Source organism: Podarcis erhardii (genome assembly GCF_964252035.2).
Source record: "Podarcis erhardii genome assembly, chromosome: 18".
Taxonomy (NCBI): domain Eukaryota; kingdom Metazoa; phylum Chordata; class Lepidosauria; order Squamata; family Lacertidae; genus Podarcis; species Podarcis erhardii.
The window spans coordinates 3245081-3265915 of NC_138516.1; the positions used below are offsets into that span (position 1 = coordinate 3245081).

General features: G+C 47.3%; 1 protein-coding gene across 2 annotated transcripts in view; it reads right to left on the bottom strand.

The window, feature by feature from the left end:
- LOC309332886 (uncharacterized protein) overlaps positions 1-20835 on the bottom strand; it is a 251246-nt gene that overhangs the window by 84158 nt on the left and 146253 nt on the right. For both annotated transcript variants that reach the window (XM_081846206.1, XM_081846205.1), the window contains 2 exons: positions 16420-16494; positions 16000-16095 (listed from right to left, as the gene is read on the bottom strand). In XM_081846206.1, the coding sequence (XP_081702332.1) occupies positions 16000-16095; positions 16420-16494 (171 nt within the window). The remainder of the gene's footprint in view (positions 1-15999; positions 16096-16419; positions 16495-20835) is intronic.

A 20835-nucleotide genomic window follows, 5' to 3' on the forward strand; every position in this document is an offset into this window, starting at 1 on the left:
GAAATTACTATTCCTATTCCAGAATATTCCAGTAATCAAAGGTACCACTTGTTTTAAGAACTGGCAAAAATTTTTGGCTAAGTTTATATGGCAGGGGAAAAGGGCCAGAGTCAAGTTTAAATATCTCACGGACTCCAGAGATAGAGGTGGCTTTGCAGTCCCGAATATAAAGCTTTATTATGAGGCAGTTTGCCTATGCTGGATAAAGGAATGGGCCACTTTAAAGAACGTAGACATGCTAGATTTAGAGGGCTTTAATATAAGATTTGGTTGGCATGCCTACTTGTGGCAGGAGAAAGGGAAGGTCCACAGGGGCTTTTCCAACCACATCATCAGGGGCCCGCCATTGGAAGTCTGGAATAGATATAAAAATGTGATTGAAAAGGGTACCCCCTGGTGGCTCTCCCCGATTGACATCGTTAAAATTAAAAAATTAAATATGACAGGGGAAAGGTGGACGTATGAAGACCTATTAGTAAAAACGGAAGAGGGATGGAAAATTAGGCCTTATGAGGAGATGAAGGATAAAATTAAGGAGTGGCTACACTTTCACCAAATTAATGCACTCTGGGGTGAACATAAAAAACTAGGGATGAGTGAAAAAAAATCGAAATACCAAGTGGAAATTTTGGAAAGTAATAATAAACTCCTCTCTAAAATGTATAAACAATTACTGGAATGGGACACCAAAGAGGATGTGGTGAAAGGTGCGATGGTTAAATGGGATAGGGACCTCGGGTACAAGGTGGATCTTAATAAATGGCAGACTCTGTGGAAAAAGGGTATGAAGTTTACGGCCTGTGCAACTCTTCGAGAGAATTTAGAAAAAATGATGCATCGCTGGTATTTGACCCCGGCAAAGCTAGGAAAGATGTACAGGAACACCGATAATATATGTTGGAGATGTAGAGATAAGGTGGGAACCTTTTTTCATGTATGGTGGACCTGCGATGTGGTTAAGAGATTCTGGGGACAAATTTACAAGGAGTTGAAAAAGATCTTGAAATATAATTTCCCTAAAGCTCCCGAGGTGTTTCTCTTGGGTATGATTGAGGAGGAAATAAAGAAGGCAGACCAAACCTTCTTCCAATACACCACGGCGGCGGCAAGAATTTTAATAGCACAGAAGTGGAAATCCCCAGAAATGCCCTCGATTAGAGATTGGCAAGTGAAACTGTTTCAATATATAGAACTAGCGAGTTTAACACAAAGAATTAGGCACCATAATATGGCCAAATTAAAAAATGAGTGGAACAAATTTCTAAATTACATTGAGACTAATCTGGGAATTAACTATATAACAGTAGACAGTAGTTAATACTTACGACGTTTAGAGCTTAGAGTTATTGTTAGAACAACTGCAGAAATTGTATAAGTTTGTGTAACCCAAGACTGAGCTGGATGGAGGTCTTGTTTTTTGTTTTGTTTTGTTTTCTTTTTTTTCTTTTTTTCTCGTTTTGTTTCTCTTGTACTCTGTTTTTTATTTGTTTTTGACTTGGTATTTGTGTTTGTATGTATGTATATTCCGTGTAATGTCTTTTTAAAGTTTGTCTAATAAAGATTTTCTTATTAAAAAAAGAAAAGAAAAGAAACAACAGAACAGCGGCATAGCCAGCCGCTCGGGTGCCCAGTTCAACGCGGGGGTCCTGCAGGTGGGGGGCGCTACCTGGAGCCTATCTGCTGCCTCCCCCTCAGCTGTAGGGCGGCTGAGGGAGAGGCAGAGGGCAGACGCAAGCCCCACGCTGCCGTTTCAGGCAGCGCCCAGCCTGCAGGGGCCCAAGCCACCATGTCACTCCCAGGAGAGACGCTAGGATCAGGCACTCTACAGCCCCCCCCCCCGGTAAGTGCCAGCCCCCACGGTGTGGCGCCCAGTGCCAGCCATGTTTTTTGATTCAACTAAAAGTTTTGGTGAGCCCAATTTTTATTTTTATTTTAAACTCGGCTTTTTGTCCTTTTGCCACCCCCCTCAGTGATGACACCTGGGGCGGCCCGCAATCCCCCACCCTCCTTTCTCTGCAACTGCAACAGAATAAAAGGACTCCAAACTCCCTTAGCAGTTTCCTGCTGGTCCGCTCACCATTTTCCCAGGCGTCAATCTTCTCACTTTGCAGTTGCAGATAAGGCACCCAAAGGCTGCTGATCAAGGCAGGGGTTGGTCTCAACTGCCAAGTGAGGTTGGGATTCTGAGCCGATGTCACAGCCAGGTTCCGATCAGTCCATTTCCTCCAGGGGGGGGGGGACCTGTTTCCCCTGAGGGAGACCGCTGAACACACCACCCAAGAGAAAAAGAAGGAGAAAAGTGGAGAAATCTTTTAATTCTGTAGCAAGAAAGAATGAGTGCCAGGAGTTTTCTTTTCCTTGCAATCCTCCATTGCAACACCATTATTATTATTATTATTATTATTATTATTATTATTCTAGATTTAATGAACACTCATATCAGAGTACATTGTAAATTTATATAAATAAATTGATTTATATATACTTTGTGATTAATACTTTTTAGCTGTCCGAAACGTTTTACAGACTGTAAATGATTGTACCTCACCCTACTGATGCTGGTCTACTAAGGTAATAAAGATCTGATTGATTGAAATGAAATATCCTAGTAATGCAGTGATCGCACACTAATGTAATGTATTCCTCTCCCCCCAAATTCATACTTCATTACTCATTAATATTAGTAATAATAATGAAATAAGTCCGGCCAGAGGCTCCTCCCAGCTTTGCCTTGACCCTCCCAGTGGGCGTGACCACTCCCCACTAAGCCCCGCCCACCTCTTGCCTTCCCCAGCTCCACTCTCCCCGCCTCCTTTCACAATGGCTCGCCCGGATTGGCGTAGGCGGCCTGCCACTCTCGCGAGCACAGGAGCCTCCCCTCCCCTCCCTTCCCGCTTGCCTCGCCCGCCCCACCCTTCGCCCTTGCCCCGCGCTGATTGGCCAAGACGGGGGGCCTGTAAGGGGCGTGGCCTGGCGGAGGGAGGCGGAGCGAGGGCGCCAGAAGCAGCTGGAGGAAGGAGGCAGCTGAAGGGGGGGGCTGAGTCCTCAGCGTGGTCGGCAGCGGGAGGCGCATAGGGGAAATGGGGGGGGGAGTAACAGAGTTGGACCCCCCTTTTAAAGACAAACAGAACCCCTCCAGCACCAGAATTCAAAAGCATCCATTCTTCTTGATGGTCCAGCTCTCACTTCCATCCATCACTCCTGGGAAAACCAGAGCTTGAACTATACGGACCTTTGTTGGCAAGGTGATGTCTCTGCTTTTTAAGATGCTGTCCTGGTTTGTCATTGCTTTTCTCCCAGGTGTCTTTTAATTTCTTTTAATTTGGGGACTGCTTATCCTTCTGCTGTGTGGACTGCTCTGCGTGGGCTCAAGATGAGACAAGCCTGTATCAGCTTCAGATGGGCCGAAGCTGGTCAAAATCTCACAAAAGTATCTTTAGTGTTATAAAGGAGTTAATTGTGGGTGGGGGGAGTTGAAAGCTTATTTCTCCCCCTCCCTAGTTTGTCTCCAATAGCTTTGTTGTTGTTTAGTCGTGTCCGCCTCTTCGTGACCCCCTGGACCAGAGCATGCCAGGCACTCCTGTCTTCCACTGCCTCCTTCGAGAACACTGTCCCACCATCTCGTCCTCTGCCGTCCCCTTCTCCTTGCGCCCTCCATCTTTCCCAGCATCAGGGTGTTTTCTAGGGAGTCTTCTCTTCTCATGAGGTGGCCAAAGTACTGGAGCCTCAGCTTCAGGATCTGTCCTTCCAGTGAGCACTCAGTGCTGATTTCCTTCAGAATGGAGAGGTTTGATCTTCTTGCAGTCCATGGGACTCTCAAGAGTCTCCTCCAGCACCAGAATTCAGAAGCATCCATTCTTCGGCGATCAGCCTTCTTTATGGTCCAGCTCTCAATTCCATACATCACGACTGGGAAAACCATGGCTTTAACTCTACGGGGGGGGGGGGGTAACAGAGTTGGACCCCCCCTTTTAAAGACAAACAGAACCCCTCCAGCACCAGAATTCAAAAGCATCCATTCTTCGGCGATCTGCCTTCTTTATGGTCCATCTCTCACTTCCATCCATCTCAACTGGGAAAACCATGGCTTTAACTATATGGACCCTTGTTGGCAAGGTGATGTCTCTGCTTTTTAAGATGCTGTCTAGGTTTGTCATTTTCTCCCAAGGAGCAGGCGTCTTTTAATTTCGTGACTGCTGTCACCATCTGCAGTGATCATGGAGCCCAAGAAAGTAAAATCTCTCCCTGCCTCCATTTCTTCCCCTTCTATTTACCAGGAGGTGAGGGGACCAGTGGCCATGATCTTCGTTTTTGGGATGTTGAGCTTCAGACCAATAGCTTAGGGGACTTAAAGTCTGTGGCTCTGACCCCTCCCCGTTTTAACGGCCCCTTCCAGCTGAGGGGAGGGAGCGACTTGCTTCCTGGCCTCCCCTTCCCTCTGGGTTGAAATTGGGGCTGATGCCCTTGCTGATCCATTGGGGGGGGGCTTATAAATGTGACTCTCCCCCCATTCTGAAATCAGGGAGGTTGTAACCGGAGAAAAGAACAGAGGACTGACTTCGCCGGTGGCGCCCTGAATTTTGATCCTGTGTTTTGCTCGCCGACTCTTTGCACGTGTTGCAGACCTGCACGTCTGTAGCTCAACCCCGTGCAGCGCAGCGTACAGCGATCCCCTTCGTTTCCTCCTTTCCCCCATTCATCAAGGGCTTGACCAATCACCAAGCGCCCTTCCTGACAGCGCCCTCTTTCCTTTGCCAATCCGAAGCGCGGGATCAGGAGAGGTTGCGAAACATCGCCCTCTAGCGACGCCTGCGCTGGTACTGCAGCTGCCCAAGCAGGGAAGGGCGAAGAAGCCATGGACACCCACGGGCTGCATTGGAGCGACCCTCCATTGAGGAGGAATCTGGAGAAAGAAATCAGCAGAAATCCTTCCCGGGACGGGTTGGCATCCTGCCCAGGCTGCTTCTTCAGGGGGAAGGTGGCCATCCGAGGAGGGGCTTGGGGCTGAGCCTGGCATTGCCCTCATCTCTGAACCTGCCCTATGGCATAAGGGTCAAGCCCTCCATCCTGACACCAACCCATCCAGGAAACCATGTCCTCCCGGTCTCCGTGTATTGGAAAGACAAAGGTCTGGAGGGTCAGAGATGGCAGGTATTTCCCTTGGCCTTACATTTGGGATGGACACGGCATCAGTTTTCACCCCAGGACCACACCTGTTCTATGACATGTTCACGACATGTGTGTGATGCTTCCAACAAGGTGTGGGGGGTAACCTGGAGAAACTTGTTAAAAGGAGGAGCCCCCATTGTTCGGGGCTTCTCTCTGCATCTTTGATGCTGGATTCGCGAGTCATTGTTATCGGAAAGTTTTCCCTGATGTTGGTTTGGAATCTCCTTTCTTGGAACTTTACAATAATGTTCTGACTTTATATACATACAGTGGTACCTCGGGTTACAGACGCTTCAGGTTACAGACTCCCCTAACCCAGAAATAGTACCTCGGGTTAAGAACTTTGCTTCAGGATGAGAACAGAAATCACGTGGCAGCGGCGAGGCGGCAGCAGGAGGCCCCATTAGCTAAAATGGTACCTCAGGTTAAGAACAATTTCAGGTTAAGAACAGAATTTGTATCTATAAACCAATAGCAAGAGATTCCGATGACGTTAAAGAATGAGTTTATCAATCAGGTACCAATCAGAACAAAGTGAATGGTCAGAAATAACATCTCAACTGCGAAAAGAAGAATGGTTGGTGTAAACCCGAAACCAAGTTAATAATTGCATTTCAATGGGTCTGCTTTAGGTTTCATTGCAATCAAGGCGATGAGATAATGATGATAATAATAATAATAATAATAATAATAATAATAATAATAATAATAATAATATTGCTTTCCCTGGCCACTCTGGGCGGCTCCCAACAGAATATTAAAAGCACTGTAAAAATCACAGCCACAACATGCATTTAAAGCATTTTTGGAGCTCTAAATTGCAGGTCAAACAACTGGCGGGTGGCCAAGGCCATTTTGGCCTCTGTTGTCCAGGGCGCCGGAGCCGCGGGACGTCGGGAAAAGGGGGAAGCCCTTCTAGGTGCCTCCAAGGGAATGAGGAAAAGGACGAGGTCTCTTGGAGGCTTCCTGGGTTATGTGGGTTTATTAGTATAATAATTGGTTATTCTGAGTTTATTAGCAGGCCAGGAGGAAGGTTGCGCAGGGCAGCCTGGGAAGGGCGAGGGAAAGGCTGGGAGGAAAAGCCTTGTCTCTTTTTCCATCGCTCTGCCCCTCCATCAAGTTTAAATGGAAGAATCCAAATACGTTTAGAGAAAAATAAAATGATAGGAAACAGGATCCTTGTTTGGAGAAGAAGGGGCAGCAAAGCATGCTGGGAAGAAGGACATGAGGGAAATGAAATCAAACCTAACAAAGGATAATTTACCAATAAAGCTAATAAGTGAAACCTAACAAAAGACACCTTGGGATTTATTTATTCAGTTATACGTTGGAAAATGGGTAAATTTCAAGTATAGGAAGCTGGATCCATGTTTGTGAGAAGAAGGGGTAGCAAAGCATGCTGGGAAGAAGGACGTGAGGGAAATAAAACCTAATAAAGGATAATTTATCAATAAAGCTAATAAGTGAAACCTAACGAAAGACACTTTCAGATGTATTTATTCAGTTATACATTGGAAAATGGGTAAATTCCAATTATAGGAAACAGGATCCTTGTTTGGAGAAGAAGGGGCAGCAAAGCATGCTGGGAAGAAGGATGTGAGGGAAATGAAACCTAATAAAGGGTAATTTACCAATAAAGCTAATAAGTGAAACCTAACCAAAGACAATTTGGGATTAATTTATTTACTTATACATTGGAAAATGAGTAAATTTCAATTATAGGACACAGGATCTTTGTTTGTGAGAAGATGGGGCAGCAAAGCATGCTGGGAAGAAGGACATGAGAGAAATGAAATGAAACCTAATAAAGGGTAATTTATCCATAAAGCTATTAAGTGAAACCTAAAGAAAGACACTTTCAGATGTATTTATTCAGTTATACATTGGAAAATGAGTAGATTTCAATTATAGGACACAGGATCTTTGTTTGTGAGATGATGGGGCAGCAAAGCATGCTGGGAAGAAGGACGTGAGAAAAATGAAATGAAACCTAATCGAGGTTAATTTATCCATGAAGCGAATAAGCGAAGCCAAACCTAAGACTCCTTGAGATTGAATTATTTGGTTATACACTGGGAAAACGAGTAAATTTCAAATTTATTCATGCTGGGATTCAACCATTGGCCTAATGGAGCTGGCAGTGCATGCTGGGAAGTCTGCCGGCGGAGGCTGGCGGGAGTTGCAGGGCCTTTGGAAGGTGGCCCCTTCCCCTCCGAGGGCCACATGACCCTCCTCCTCCGCCAGGGACACCAGGGCCTGCAGCCCGTCCAGCTGGCCAGAGTCACCCAAGGGCCGGAGGGGCTGGCAGGGACGGGGCCCCCAGGGGAGCCCGGGAGAGAGAGAGAGGGGCCCCTGGGGCGTGGATCCTGCACTCTGCACACCCTCAGAGGCCGGAGAGGCTGGCAGGGACGGGGCCCCCAGGTGAGCCCGGGAGAGAGAGAGGGGGGCCCCTGGGGGGATCTGCACTCTGCACACCCTCAGAGGCCGGAGAGGCTGGCAGGGACGGGGCCCCCAGGGGAGCCCGGGAGAGAGAGAGAGGGGCCCCTGGGGGGATCTGCACTCTGCACGCCCTCAGAGGCTGGAGAGGCTGGCAGGGACGGGGCCCCCAGGGGAGCCCGGGAGAGAGAGAGAGGGGCCCCTGGGGGGTGGATCCTGCACTCTGCACGCCCTCAGAGGCTGGAGAGGCTGGCAGGGACGGGGCCCCCAGGTGAGCCCGGGAGAGAGAGAGAGGGGCCCCTGGGGGGATCTGCACTCTGCACGCCCTCAGAGGCGAGAGAGGCTGGCAGGGACGGGGCCCCCAGGTGAGCCCGGGAGAGAGAGGGGCCCCTGGGGGTGGATCCTGCACTCTGCACTCTCTCAGAGGCCGGAGAGGCTGGCAGGGGCAGGGACCCCAGGTGAGTCTGGGAAAGAGAGGGGCCCCTCGGGGGGTTGCACTCTGCACGCCCTCAGAGGCCGGAGAGGCTGGCAGGGATGGGGCCCCCAGGTGAGCCCGGGAGAGAGAGGGGCCCCTGGGGGGATCTGCACTCTGCACGCCCTCAGAGGCCGGAGAGGCTGGCAGGTGAGCCCGGGAGAGAGAGGGGCCCTTGGGGTGGGGGGATCCTGCTCTGGCACTTCTGGGTGGGATTTGCACTCTGCACGCCCTCAGAGGCTTCGTAGTCTAAGCTCAGGGGTCTCTTTGAGCCGGCATCTCTCTGGGGGGTGAGGGGTTTCTTCCCATTGGTCAACATCCTTCTTAAATTGTGGTGCCCGGAATTGGACACAGTATTCCAGGTGGGGACTGACCAAGGCAGAATAGAGATCAGTCTTGTAAGCCACTGGTATTAGTAGCAATAAAAGTAATAATAATCACAACAAGAATAGACTTCGTTAACAAATATTTATGCTGCTTAACTGTGTGTGCATTGCAATCACTTGTTCATTGTTGTGCGTAGTAATTTTAAGTGCATTCTTAATATTACCATCAATGTGCAATACTTTTAAAATGCATCATTTCTTTAAATATAAACACAGAAATAAATGAAGCTCTAAATTCATCGGATGATGACCTGTGCCACAACCTGGGAAGCAGGCAGAGGGGCTTCTCAGTGGTGGCGCCCTCCCCGCCTCCTTTCACAATGACTCACCCAGATTGGCGCCTGCCTCGCCTGCCTCGCCCGCCCCTAACCCGATCCCTAACCCTGGCCAATGCAATAAAATCCACTGGATCCCAGTCACGGCTTGGCTAAGGTCAGTTGCTACTCTTTGAAACAGGGAGCGGAGCTTACACAGTACAGAAATTAAACCAACAGACTACGGAAGATGTCTTAAATGAATTTCTCCGTTTATTGATATACAAAGCTTAGGAGAACGAAATGATGTGAAGTGAGCTTATGAATGATAGCGCATAAATGCGGGAAATGGCGCATAGAAAATTGAATACATAGAACTGGCAGAACCAAACAGTATTGTGGAATATTAGAATTGATATGGTTAATAGGTAGTCATGACAAAGCAAACAGACTCAAAAACCTAACTCCTCTCCCTCTAAACTATCTTGTTGTGAGATAAATATAAGTTTCCAAAACACAAAATTATTATAAGATAATAGTTTACAAACTGAGGGCAGTAGACCAGGACTCATTGTAGTCCTTGGCAAAGCAAGGGAGCAAAACATTTCCTCCCATCTTAGTGTTCATGTCAACAGGACTTCCTAAAATCCAGGCTAAGAAGGAACACAATCTCTTTCAGAGATGGAGAATAAACAGCATGGGTGAGTAGCTGTGTTTCCTTTATGCACTTCTGGACATCAGGAACATGGACTATTTTAAGAATCAGATGTCCCCTTAATTCCTTGTTGTCAGGTGCTCCTTTGTGTTCAGATCAGGCCTCAGCACAATAATGTAGCACTTGGGAAGGAAGATGCAGCCCAGAAGCCCAGCACTGGAGGCCAACATAGAGAAGATCTGCACGGCCACCATGTACTTGCCCTTGGTGCTCAGGTAGGTGGGCACAAAAGACACCCAAACACTGCAGAAGACCAGCATGCTGAAGGTGATCAGCCTGGCTTCGTTGAAGGAGCCAGGCAGCTTCCTGGCTAGGAAAGCCACCGTGAAGCAGGTGGCAGCCAAGAAGCCCAGGTAGCCGAGGGCAACGTAGAACATGGCCACAGACCCTTCGTTGCATTGCAGGATGATCTCTTCCACCTGGGAGTGCATGTCGGGCTCTGGGAATGGGGGAGAAGAGCCCAGCCAGATGGTGTAGATGAGAACTTGCCCCCCAGAACAGGAGATGACAATGGAGTTGGCCAGACTCTTGCCCAGCCATCTCCTCAGCCTGTTCCCGGGCTTTGTGGCCAGGAAGGCCAGCACCACCGTGATGGTCTTTGCCAAGACAGAAGAAACAGCAACTGAGAAGATGATGCTGAAGGCCATTTGTCGGAGAAGGCAGGTCTCTTTCCTTGGGCCCCCAATGAAGAGGAAGGAGGACCAAAAGGAAAGCAGGAGGGAGACGAGGAGGATGCAACAAAGAGGAAGGTGCAACAAAGAGGAACAGTTAGGAGTATTTGTGGGTATGTGATGCACTCATGGAATGAATTCAAACGGATCTCTGGAATGCAGCCTTTGAATCCCTCTTCAGGGTCCTTTCTGTCGGGAAATCAAGCCCATATCAGGAGAAACTGGCAACTCTCCAAGGCACCCGGCATGATTCCCTGTTGACCTCCCTGGCTGCATTCCCCAGCAGACGCAGGCAAGGTCTCGATCGGCGATTCTTCTCAAACGTGAGAAGAACACCCCCCCTCTTTCCTGCCCCCTGGCAGGGGAAAGAGATAGACAGAAACGTATTTACATGCCTTTATTTCTGTCTTTGCAGCGTTACAAAAAACATGACTGCTGTCTTCAAACTATAGCTGTGTAGAGACAAAACACTTCCTGTGCTTCCAGGACAGGAATAAACGGAAGAGCTCATATTACACTCTGAGCTAATTCCGGTGCTTCGCACTGTCAGTTGACTGTCCCTCTGTTTCCCACGGACAGTCCCAACATTCCCATCATGTTTACTTTTCAAGCCAGCACTTTGCAGCTGCATTGCATCCATATCATAACAGTTTCTACCCCCCACTGACCATTGGGGTGACCAGAATATCTTTTTCTTCGTAATTCGTTCAGGACAACTAAGGTTTGCGCCACAGAACTCTGTTTCCTCTTCTCCGTTTACCTGCTTCCCTGCTTAATAAATCTTCAAAGAAAATGGCAATGGAGTCTGAAATGTGATTTCCCAAATTTCAGGATTCTGATAATCTCTCAACCACTAATTAAGATAAATTTAATACGAGTCTCCCAAGATGGCGTCGTTAGAGGAAGCATTGATTTGAGCTGCGTGTTAGTTGTGCGGTTTTTATTAGTTTATATTAGTTTTTACTAGTTTTATCAGCTTTTTTATTACCTTCATCAGCATTTTTATTATTTTTACAAAAAAAGGATCTCTGCAGCTGCTGGGAAACACTTCACTGGCAGGCAGGCTGAGTTAAGCCAAAGACATATTAAGAAAAACTGCTCGGAAAGCCCTGTGGGAACTCCCGTTTGTGTGTCGCCGCTCTCTACTCTAATTGTTTTAAGTGATAAGGAAGATTAACAGCTGAAGGAAACCTGCTGTGAACTTCTACTGCAGCCGAGTTCAGAATCCAGACCAAGCTCGAAGCTGCATGACGAGAAACTCCCCTGTTCAAGGTGAGGCCTTTGTGAGTTTCCCTTTCATCTGAGAGTTTCCCTTTCATCTGAGACCGAACTGCGGTGGGCCCTGCGATAAGCTTTGAAGAAGAATCTTATATTAGTCTTAGTCCTGGTGGGAGTAGGACTTCAAAGGAATGGTCTGTGTTGCTTACTGGTAGTCTCCTTGTAGATCTAAATAGACCTAAATTGCCGGCCTGTGAGGGTGAGGGTGAAGACGCCAACTTTCATATGTGTGTGTGTGTGTGTGTGTGTGCATATGTGTATTGCTTTTATGTATAATTTTACAATTTTTAATTGACACCATTACTCCCCTTGTAAACTACCGTTGTTGTTGTTTTTTTTTTCTGGTCTATGACCGTAATAAATTAATTAATTCATTCATTCATATGAACAGGCAGCGAAATATACCCCCATTGCAAGTGCTGGCTGGCTAGAAGGAAATATTTATCACCTGAGTTGACGTTGAAATACTATCCCCCCTCTTCTCGATATCTGAACCATGGGATATGGGAAACGTCTTAGAGATCCCGAGGAGATGGTCCCCGCTCCCTTTCCGAGATCAAAGCAAATAAGGGTCGAACCATGTCACTTTAAAGAAGGGAGTAATCTACTGGATTGTTCCTACATGGTAGGAACGCAGAACCGTTTCAACCCACTGATTGACTGCGCGTCAGCACTTAAAGACGAAGAGCGAATAATTCCACAAACAACAAGCGATGCGGCCAACAGTAAGAGTGTAGTCTCTCCTCAGAAGGAAGAACTGGTCCTTGGCACGGCCAATCATATGACATTTGAACAGTCCCATTTAATAATCAAAACCTTGCACTGTATATTCAAAAGACTAGATGATCTTTCGTCCCAGCTGCACAGCCTCCAACAAAAGCTAGTTACTACTTCCCCAGCGTCAGCCGGTGTTAAGTCCCTTGAAGAGAGGAAGGGGACGAGGAGTTTGTCCTTAAATAACAAGCGTACTGACAAATTTAAATACAACCTTAACCTTCAATTAGGTCATCAATCCTTGATCTTAACACCAAGGAAAGTGAGCCTAACTATACAAAATGGGGACCCAAGATGGAGAACTCTGGGGGGTGCCAAGGATCTCTTAAAGGTGCTTTTAAATATGGAGGCAACACAAATTGACCTCTGTGCAGTCCTTCCCCTTGTCCATCATCATAAATCTCAGAGAGTCCTGCTTGCGTTCCAATCCACAAAAATTCCCACTATCATACTACGCAAGAAAGCATTTTTGTTTCGCTGTGGGATAGTACCAACGAGAGCTTTTATAGACTCTACGCCTAAACCCCTACTGTTGGAGGCAATAACCAAAGAGGGCTCAAAATCTGCTAAACCCGATCCACCAGTGGTCACCGGAGGGGGTGTTCTACCCCAGGAGAAGAGCTATGTAGCCTCCTCTCCCCTAGCAAAGGACAATGACCACCCGGAAAGTGGCCTGACACCACCAGAAGAGATCGAACTCATTGCCTCCTTTGCAGATTTACCAGTGGTGGAACAAAAAGAAATTATTAAAAGACTGGAATCGCTTAAAACCCAACTTATTTCTTTATTTTAAACAATAATCAAAAATTATATAATGCTTTGTATCTTCCCTTTACACGTTCCCTCTCACTTATTTCTTCCCACCCCTTTTTATTTTCTGCCTTTCCTTTCAAAGTCTTCCCTTAATACCTTCCCCCCTCCCTTAAATCCCTCCTTTATAGGCTTATCACCTAAGAAAACAGTTCAACAATATAATACAGAATTATACATAAAAAGTAAATAGAACATTGCAGGACCATCAGCAAGCTGGGGGGGGGGGGAAGGAAACTCAGTTTCCTTCTCATTGTAGTTTCTTTGACCCCCAGAAGGTCTTGCTGTCTCTTTTCTCAGTTCTTTCTTTAGCTGTCCCTTCTTGCTCGCTTGCTTTCCTCCTTTCCTTCCTCCTCCTTTGGGCGTGGGCAGCGTGGCGCTGTCGTTCTCTCGCACTTCTCGCAGACGCTGTCATTCTCTCGCACTTCTCCTTCGCCGTCCACCCTTTGCCCGCTGTCTTCTCTGTTCTGCTCCATAATCTCAAAAGGTGACAGGCTCTAGGACTGGGGCTGGCCGTGTGGGACGCCGGCGTAAGATTAAGACCTGTGCAAGGACAACAAAAAGGAAATGTCCCTTAGGGACTCGCGCGCCTCCAGGTGCTACTTCCCCAGCCACCACTGGCGGAGGAAGGTGGGGTGCGGGGGGGGGGTATTGCCCTGAGTGTCATCCCTTGGGGGGGAGGGCTGACAAAATCCCCCCGGGCGTAGGGCCACGAGAGTTTGGGTTTCTCGCCCCGCTTTCCTCCGCGTTCTGATCTTTCCTCTCCAGTTCCGACCACAAGGATTAAGACCTGTGCAAGGACAACAAAAAGGAAATGTCCCTTAGGGACTCGCGCGCCTCCAGGTGCTACTTCCCCAGCCACCACTGGCGGAGGAAGGTGGGGTGCGGGTGGGGTATTGCCCCGAGTGTCATCCCTTGGGGGGGGGGGCTGACAAAATCCCCCCGGGCGGATCAGTGCAAGTCTCCCAACTCCTCCTCACCTTGGTTCGGGGTGGACACAGCTGCGATGCTGCCGCATCCAGCGCCTGAGCCGCGTGCAGAGTGACCTCCGTTCTGCCTGCGCCCCGCTGCTGGCTCTTGTACTGGGTTGCCCCGGTGGCACTGGTGGTGCTGGCGGCGGCGCTCTTCTGAAGATCTTGCGAATCCGGGAGATGATGGAAGCCAGGCAGTTGGGGGTCTTCGGGGGCCTCTCTTCCTCGCAGTCCTGTGAGAAAAGTAAACAATTCACCTCCAGATTCTGGGAAAATGCCACAATCTTTAATCAATCAATCAATCAATTGGTTGATTAATTAAACCCGGAACCTCTCAGGGCGGCTTACTGGATAAAAATACAAAATAAAAACACAACATATGTATTAAAAACAAAAAGGAAGTCATAAGCCAACCTCCCAATCCACAAGCATGTTGAAAAGGCCATGCATTGTTCAATTAGCCAAAGGCTGGTTCTGGAGCAGAACTTTCCATGTTGGTGACACACTTTGGAGACATGCCTCATTTCGCAACATAGGGATTCAGTTCAACTAGCCCTTTTCCAGCCCTGGGAGGAGCACGAAGGTTCTGCGACACACAGTTTGGAAAGCTCTGTTCTAGAGAAACGTCTTTGCTTGGTACCTAAAGATACATAATGAAGGTGCCAGATGAGCCTCCCTGGAGAGAGCATTCCGCAAGTGGGAGCCACCACAGAAAAGGCCCCTTCTTGTGTTGCTGCCCTCCAGACCGTTTGTGAAGGTGCCACACGAAGAAGGGCCTGTGTGGTGGCAGGCTGTCATAATCCCTCCTTTTCTGTTTGGGGGCGAGGCGTTATATGAAAGGGTTGTAGTCAGGAGGGAACACTCCTCTCCCAAGTTCTCATGTGGCCGGCCTTGGAGAGATCTGAACGAGACACAAAACCAAGAACAAGCGGATGGGGGGAAGGTATAGGAGGCAGGAAAACCCCAGAGAGAACCGGCTTTGCAAAGTGCCGACATGGTTTTATTATCGCCAAACCCACTTTGCAATTAATAACTTCATTTGGCAGGAGCCACCTGGAAACGCATTCAAAAGAGTTATCTTACAAAACAAATACCAAACGAAAAGCAACCCAGGAGAATTATCTCCACCCCCATCGTTCTGCCCGGACACTGAGATCCAGCGCCGAGGGCCTTCTGGCGGTTCCCCACTGCGATAAGCCAAGTTACAGGGAACCAGGCAGAGGGCCTTCTCGGTAGTGGCACCCGCCCAGTGGAATGCCCTCCCGCCAGATGTCAAAGAAATAAACAACTATCTGACTTTTAGAAGACATCTGAAGACAGCCCTGTTCAGGGAAGCTTTTCATATGTCATGAATGAATGTTTCGTCTGACCTCAATTACGCTTGCCTCCAGGTGTTCTCCAGGTGGGGGGCACGCCAAATCAAGGTCCTCCCTGTCCTCTTTGTCCTCTCCGTCCTCCTCTGGGGGGCCCACTGATTCTTCTTGTGGCTCTTCCTCCTTGATAGCCACTTCAGAGGCTGACTGCTGGTAGAGACAGGACCCCAGTGGTGGTGGTGGGGAGAGAGGAGAAAGAGAGCAGCCCAAAATGAGAGAGGAACCCACATTGAGTCGCTAGCCAGGGAAGCCCTACAGCCCTGGCACCATGGGGGGCTGGTCCATCAGGACAAGTGGGGCAGCAAGCACACCCTTAGCAGCCCCCTGCCTGCCTGCCTGCCCCCTTGCTCCTGAGCAGTCCAGAAGGTGGCCTGACCAGCCGGCCGGCTTCCTCCTCCTCCTCCGCCCCAGCCTCAGGGTTGCCCAGCTCAGCAGGGCTTCCCTCCTGCTCTGTCTGCTACGTACCTCATTGAGGGAGTCCCAAAGGGATTCCAGGGAGGACAGGGAGGAAACACTGGAAAATGGTGACATACTTGGAACCTGCAAGGAAAGATGCAAAAAACGAGCAATTAAAAAACCAAGCCAAACATTAAAACTCAAGGCACCCATAACTGAAACAACAGTTTCATCCTGCGGTATATATGCCCCCCTCCCCTTCTGCCTATCACCGCTTAGGCCACGGCCACCTACCCAGTCAGGACTGAGGAGATCCAGCCGTCTTGCGGTCTCCTCCTCGCCTTTTCCTTCCTCCTCCTTTTCATGGGAAATGTCCTCCTCGATGGCTGACTGCTGGCAGAGACCCAGTGGTGGTGGCAGGGAGAAAGGAGAAAGAGAGCAGCCCAAAATGAGACAGGAACCCACACTAAGTCGCTAGCCAGGGAAGCCCTACAGCCCTGGCGCCATGGGGGGCTGGTCCATCAGGACAAGTGGGGCAGCAAGCACACCCTTAGCAGCCCCCTGCCTGCCTGCCTGCCTGCCCCCTTGCTCCTGACCAGTCCAGAAGGTGGCCTGACCAGCCGGCCGGCCGGCCGGCTTCCTCCTCCTCCTCCGCCCCAGCCTCAGGGTTGCCCAGCTCAGCAGGGCTTCCCTCCTGCTCTGTCTGCTACGTACCTCATTGAGGGAGTCCCAAAGGGAATCCAGGGAGGACAGGGAGGAAACACTGGAAAAGGGTGACATACTTGGAACCTGCAAGGAAAGATGCAAAAAAGAGCAATTAAAAAACCAAACCAAACATTAAAACTCAAAGCACCCATAACTGAAACAACAGTTTCATCCTGCGGTATATATGCCCCCCTCCCCTTCTGCCTATCACCGCTTAGGCCACGGCCACTTACCCAGTCAGGACTGAGGAGATCCAGCCGTCTTGCGGACTCCTCCTCGCCTTTTCCTTCATTGTCTTTTTCATGGAAAATGTCCTCCTCGATGGCTGACTGCTGGCAGAGACCCAGTGGTGGTGGCAGGGAGAAAGGAGAAAGAGAGCAGCCCAAAATGTTTATTGCTTTTAAACATAACAAAGAAGAAGAAAAAGAAGAGAAGAAAAAAAACCCCAATACAATACAATATATAAACAATACACAACACAACACTAACACAATAAACTAAACATAACCAAACAAAAACATTTTAAAACACACTTCTTACCATACCAATATCTTAACTTTCATTCCCTTGTTTCATCGACCTCCTCACACCTCCCTTTTTGTATTCCACTTCTGTTAATTATTTCAGCAAATCCTTTCCATCTTCCTCTATTTCTGTCATATAATTGTCTTAACATATTTTAACCTTATTTTCCCTTTAATACTCTAATAATCTATCTATACTTAATTCCTTATAACATTTCTACTAAAGCCGTATAACTTCATTCCAACATTTTTCAAACACTCATTAATTTTACATTATTTCTATAAATCGTCTTTAAACTTTTTCCAATCTTCTTCCACCGTCTCTTCTCCCTGGTCTCGGATTCTGCCAGTCCGTTCCGCCAATTCCATATAGTCCACCAACCTGGTGATCTTCTGTCCGATGCTCTTAACTCTTTTCCAAGTCCCTTCTGCGGGTCTTCTTCGTACTTATACAAGAACTTTACTTTGTCTTCTACTGATCTTATTTTTGTTTTCCTTCCTTTGAGGCTGAAGAGTAGGTCTTGGGGAAACTCCCACCTAAAGATAATTTTATTCCATCTCGACAGGGCAACCAAATTTCCATAGTTAAACCTAAGATCCAAAAGGTATTTCAGGACGTCTTTCAAAATTTCCACTCTTGACTGTTGTTCTTCTAAGTTCTTCTGGTAAAGTCTGAAAACCCTCACAATTTTAGTCTCTTCTTGGCCCAATTCCAGGTCCCAAAAATCAGCAGATTCCTGTGTAAGAAAGTCCATCAAACCTTCCCTCTCCAGTTCAGGCAGGGCTCTGATCCTCAAAGTCTGTTTTCCTTTAGATTCAATCATAAAAGGCATCAACTTATGATCATCAAATTGCATGTATGAGGCTGGGACTCTTTCTCTCTCCAATTGTGTTACTTTAGGTTCAACGGCAACAGCTTTCTCCCTAGCCTTCTCCGCAGTTTGCCAAGTCAAAGTGGATTCCTGTGTCAATTTCTGGATAGTTTCTGTATTGGTATTCACCTTTTGTCCCCAAAAATCCACCTTCTTGTGAAGCTGTTCCAATGAATCATTTATCTTACATAATACAGCCACTAAGGCCTCTTCTGTTGACATTCTTAACCGATTCAAGGTCATTCCCAAAGTCTCACAGCCTTATCTTGCAGCTGGAAATTCCCCCAGCTCAGCTCTTGTAATAGTTTCAAAGGCTTCCTCTAGAGGGAAACAGTTTCTATTTGTATCAATCCTTTTAAGCACAGTTCAAACAATAAAGTTAGTTTCAATTTTCAGTTACTTTTACTCCTTTTTAAGAGCAGACGGAGAGAATAGAAACAATGTATCTCTCTGTAGCTGTCAGCGAATGTTCTATTCACTGTCAACGACCAATCCAAAAACGTCAGTCTTACTAGCAGCCCGTTTCCAGGTTCGGAGCGGTGGTATTTTGACTTTCTTCACTCTCTCCTGCAGGCACACACAATCCAAAACTTCCCCCCTCTTCTCCTGCTTCCAAGGGGGGTTTGATGTTTTCTACCGATGGAAATTTAGTCCTTTACAATAGGCTTTCCAAGACTTTAGCTTACAGTCTCTTTGCTGTGATCTATTTACAAAAGGGGAAGGCGGACTTCCTGTTTTGAACCTCCCCGTTTCGGTGTCAAATTAAGACGTTTAAAAATCCAATTCTCCGCTCTACTCACAGGTAGTTGCTTTAAGATCAAATTGTCCACAGGAAAAAGTCAGCGCTCTCTGGCAACAGCTATGCGGCTTTGCTCCGTGGAAGAAGCAGTCAATTCGAAGCACCGTGACACTCACCCCACGTTGCTCCGGAACCCCGAAACCGGGTTTCCCCACGAGTGGGGGAGGCGCAAAAGGTGCCAGCCGAATCCCAGGTTCACAGGCTTCACCCGCCGGTGATTTTTAGTGGGTCTCCGCCTTGCCATGGCGGCCAGACCCAGATTTCCACGAGGCAAATGCCTCCCGATCAGAGGAATTCAGCCATTGCCGGAGGCGCCAACCCGGAAGTCCGAGAGCAGCCCAAAATGAGACAGGAACCCAGAAGGCAAACTCTCCTGCCCACATTGAGTAGCTAGCCAGGGAAGACCTACAGCCCTGGTGCCATGGGGGACTGGTCCATCAGGACGAGTGGGGCAGCAAGCACAGCACATTAACTCTCAAGGCACCCATAATTGAAACAACAGAACAGTATTACTTTAATACCAAAAACAGAAAAGGAAAAAACAGATATAAGAAACTATAGGCCAATTTCATTGCTTAATAGCGACTATAAGATTTTTGCCGATATTATGGCTAATAGACTCAAGAAACATCTAAAGAAATACATTCATAAAGATCAAGCGGGATTCCTACCCAATAGGCAACAGAAGGATAACGTCCGCCACATATTGAATATTATTGAATACCTTGACATGAGGACAGACATCCCGGCAGCCCTGATGTTCATTGACGCCGAGAAGGCCTTTGATAATGTTTCGTGGGAATTTTTATTACAATGTATGAAAATGGTAGGAATAGAAGGTCCTTACATGGAAGGCATCAAGGCCATATACTCAGGGCAACGGGCTAGGCTGATCATTAACAATAATTTATCCAAATCCTTCGCGATCATGAAAGGGACAAGACAGGGCTGCCCCCTGTCACCCCTGTTATTTATTATGGTTTTGGAGGTTATTGCAAATAAATTAAGGAAAACGTTAAATGTAAGGGGGATAAAAATTGGGGAAAAGGAATTTAAGTTAAAGGCGTATGCCGATGACCTGGTCTTGTCTCTAGAGAACCCTCTGGACAGTGTTAGTTGTGCAATAGAACTTTTAGAGGATTTTGGCAAATTGTCAGGATTTAAGCTAAATAGGAAAAAAACTAAAATCTTAACAAAGAATTTGGATGAACATATAAAAACTAGGTTGGAACAAAAGACTGGAATCAAGGTCGTGAACAGGGTAAAATATTTGGGAATTTGTTTATCACCAAAAAATATAAACCTCGTGGAAGATAATTATAATAAGGTATGGCAGGAAATTAAGAAGGATTTAGAGACTTGGCATAGGCTGAAATTATCGTGGACAGGAAGGATGGCTGCGATAAAGATGTGTGTCCTCCCGAAATTACTATTCCTATTCCAGAATATTCCAGTAATCAAAGGTACCACTTGTTTTAAGAACTGGCAAAAATTTTTGGCTAAGTTTATATGGCAGGGGAAAAGGGCCAGAGTCAAGTTTAAATATCTCACGGACTCCAGAGATAGAGGTGGCTTTGCAGTCCCGAATATAAAGCTTTATTATGAGGCAGTTTGCCTATGCTGGATAAAGGAATGGGCCACTTTAAAGAACGTAGACATGCTAGATTTAGAGGGCTTTAATATAAGATTTGGTTGGCATGCCTACTTGTGGCAGGAGAAAGGGAAGGTCCACAGGGGCTTTTCCAACCACATCATCAGGGGCCCGCTATTGGAAGTCTGGAATAGATATAAAAATGTGATTGAAAAGGGTACCCCCTGGTGGCTCTCCCCGATTGACATCGTTAAAATTAAAAAATTAAATATGACAGGGGAAAGGTGGACGTATGAAGACCTATTAGTAAAAACGGAAGAGGGATGGAAAATTAGGCCTTATGAGGAGATGAAGGATAAAATTAAGGAGTGGCTACACTTTCACCAAATTAATGCACTCTGGGGTGAACATAAAAAACTAGGGATGAGTGAAAAAAAATCGAAATACCAAGTGGAAATTTTGGAAAGTAATAATAAACTCCTCTCTAAAATGTATAAACAATTACTGGAATGGGACACCAAAGAGGATGTGGTGAAAGGTGCGATGGTTAAATGGGATAGGGACCTCGGGTACAAGGTGGATCTTAATAAATGGCAGACTCTGTGGAAAAAGGGTATGAAGTTTACGGCCTGTGCAACT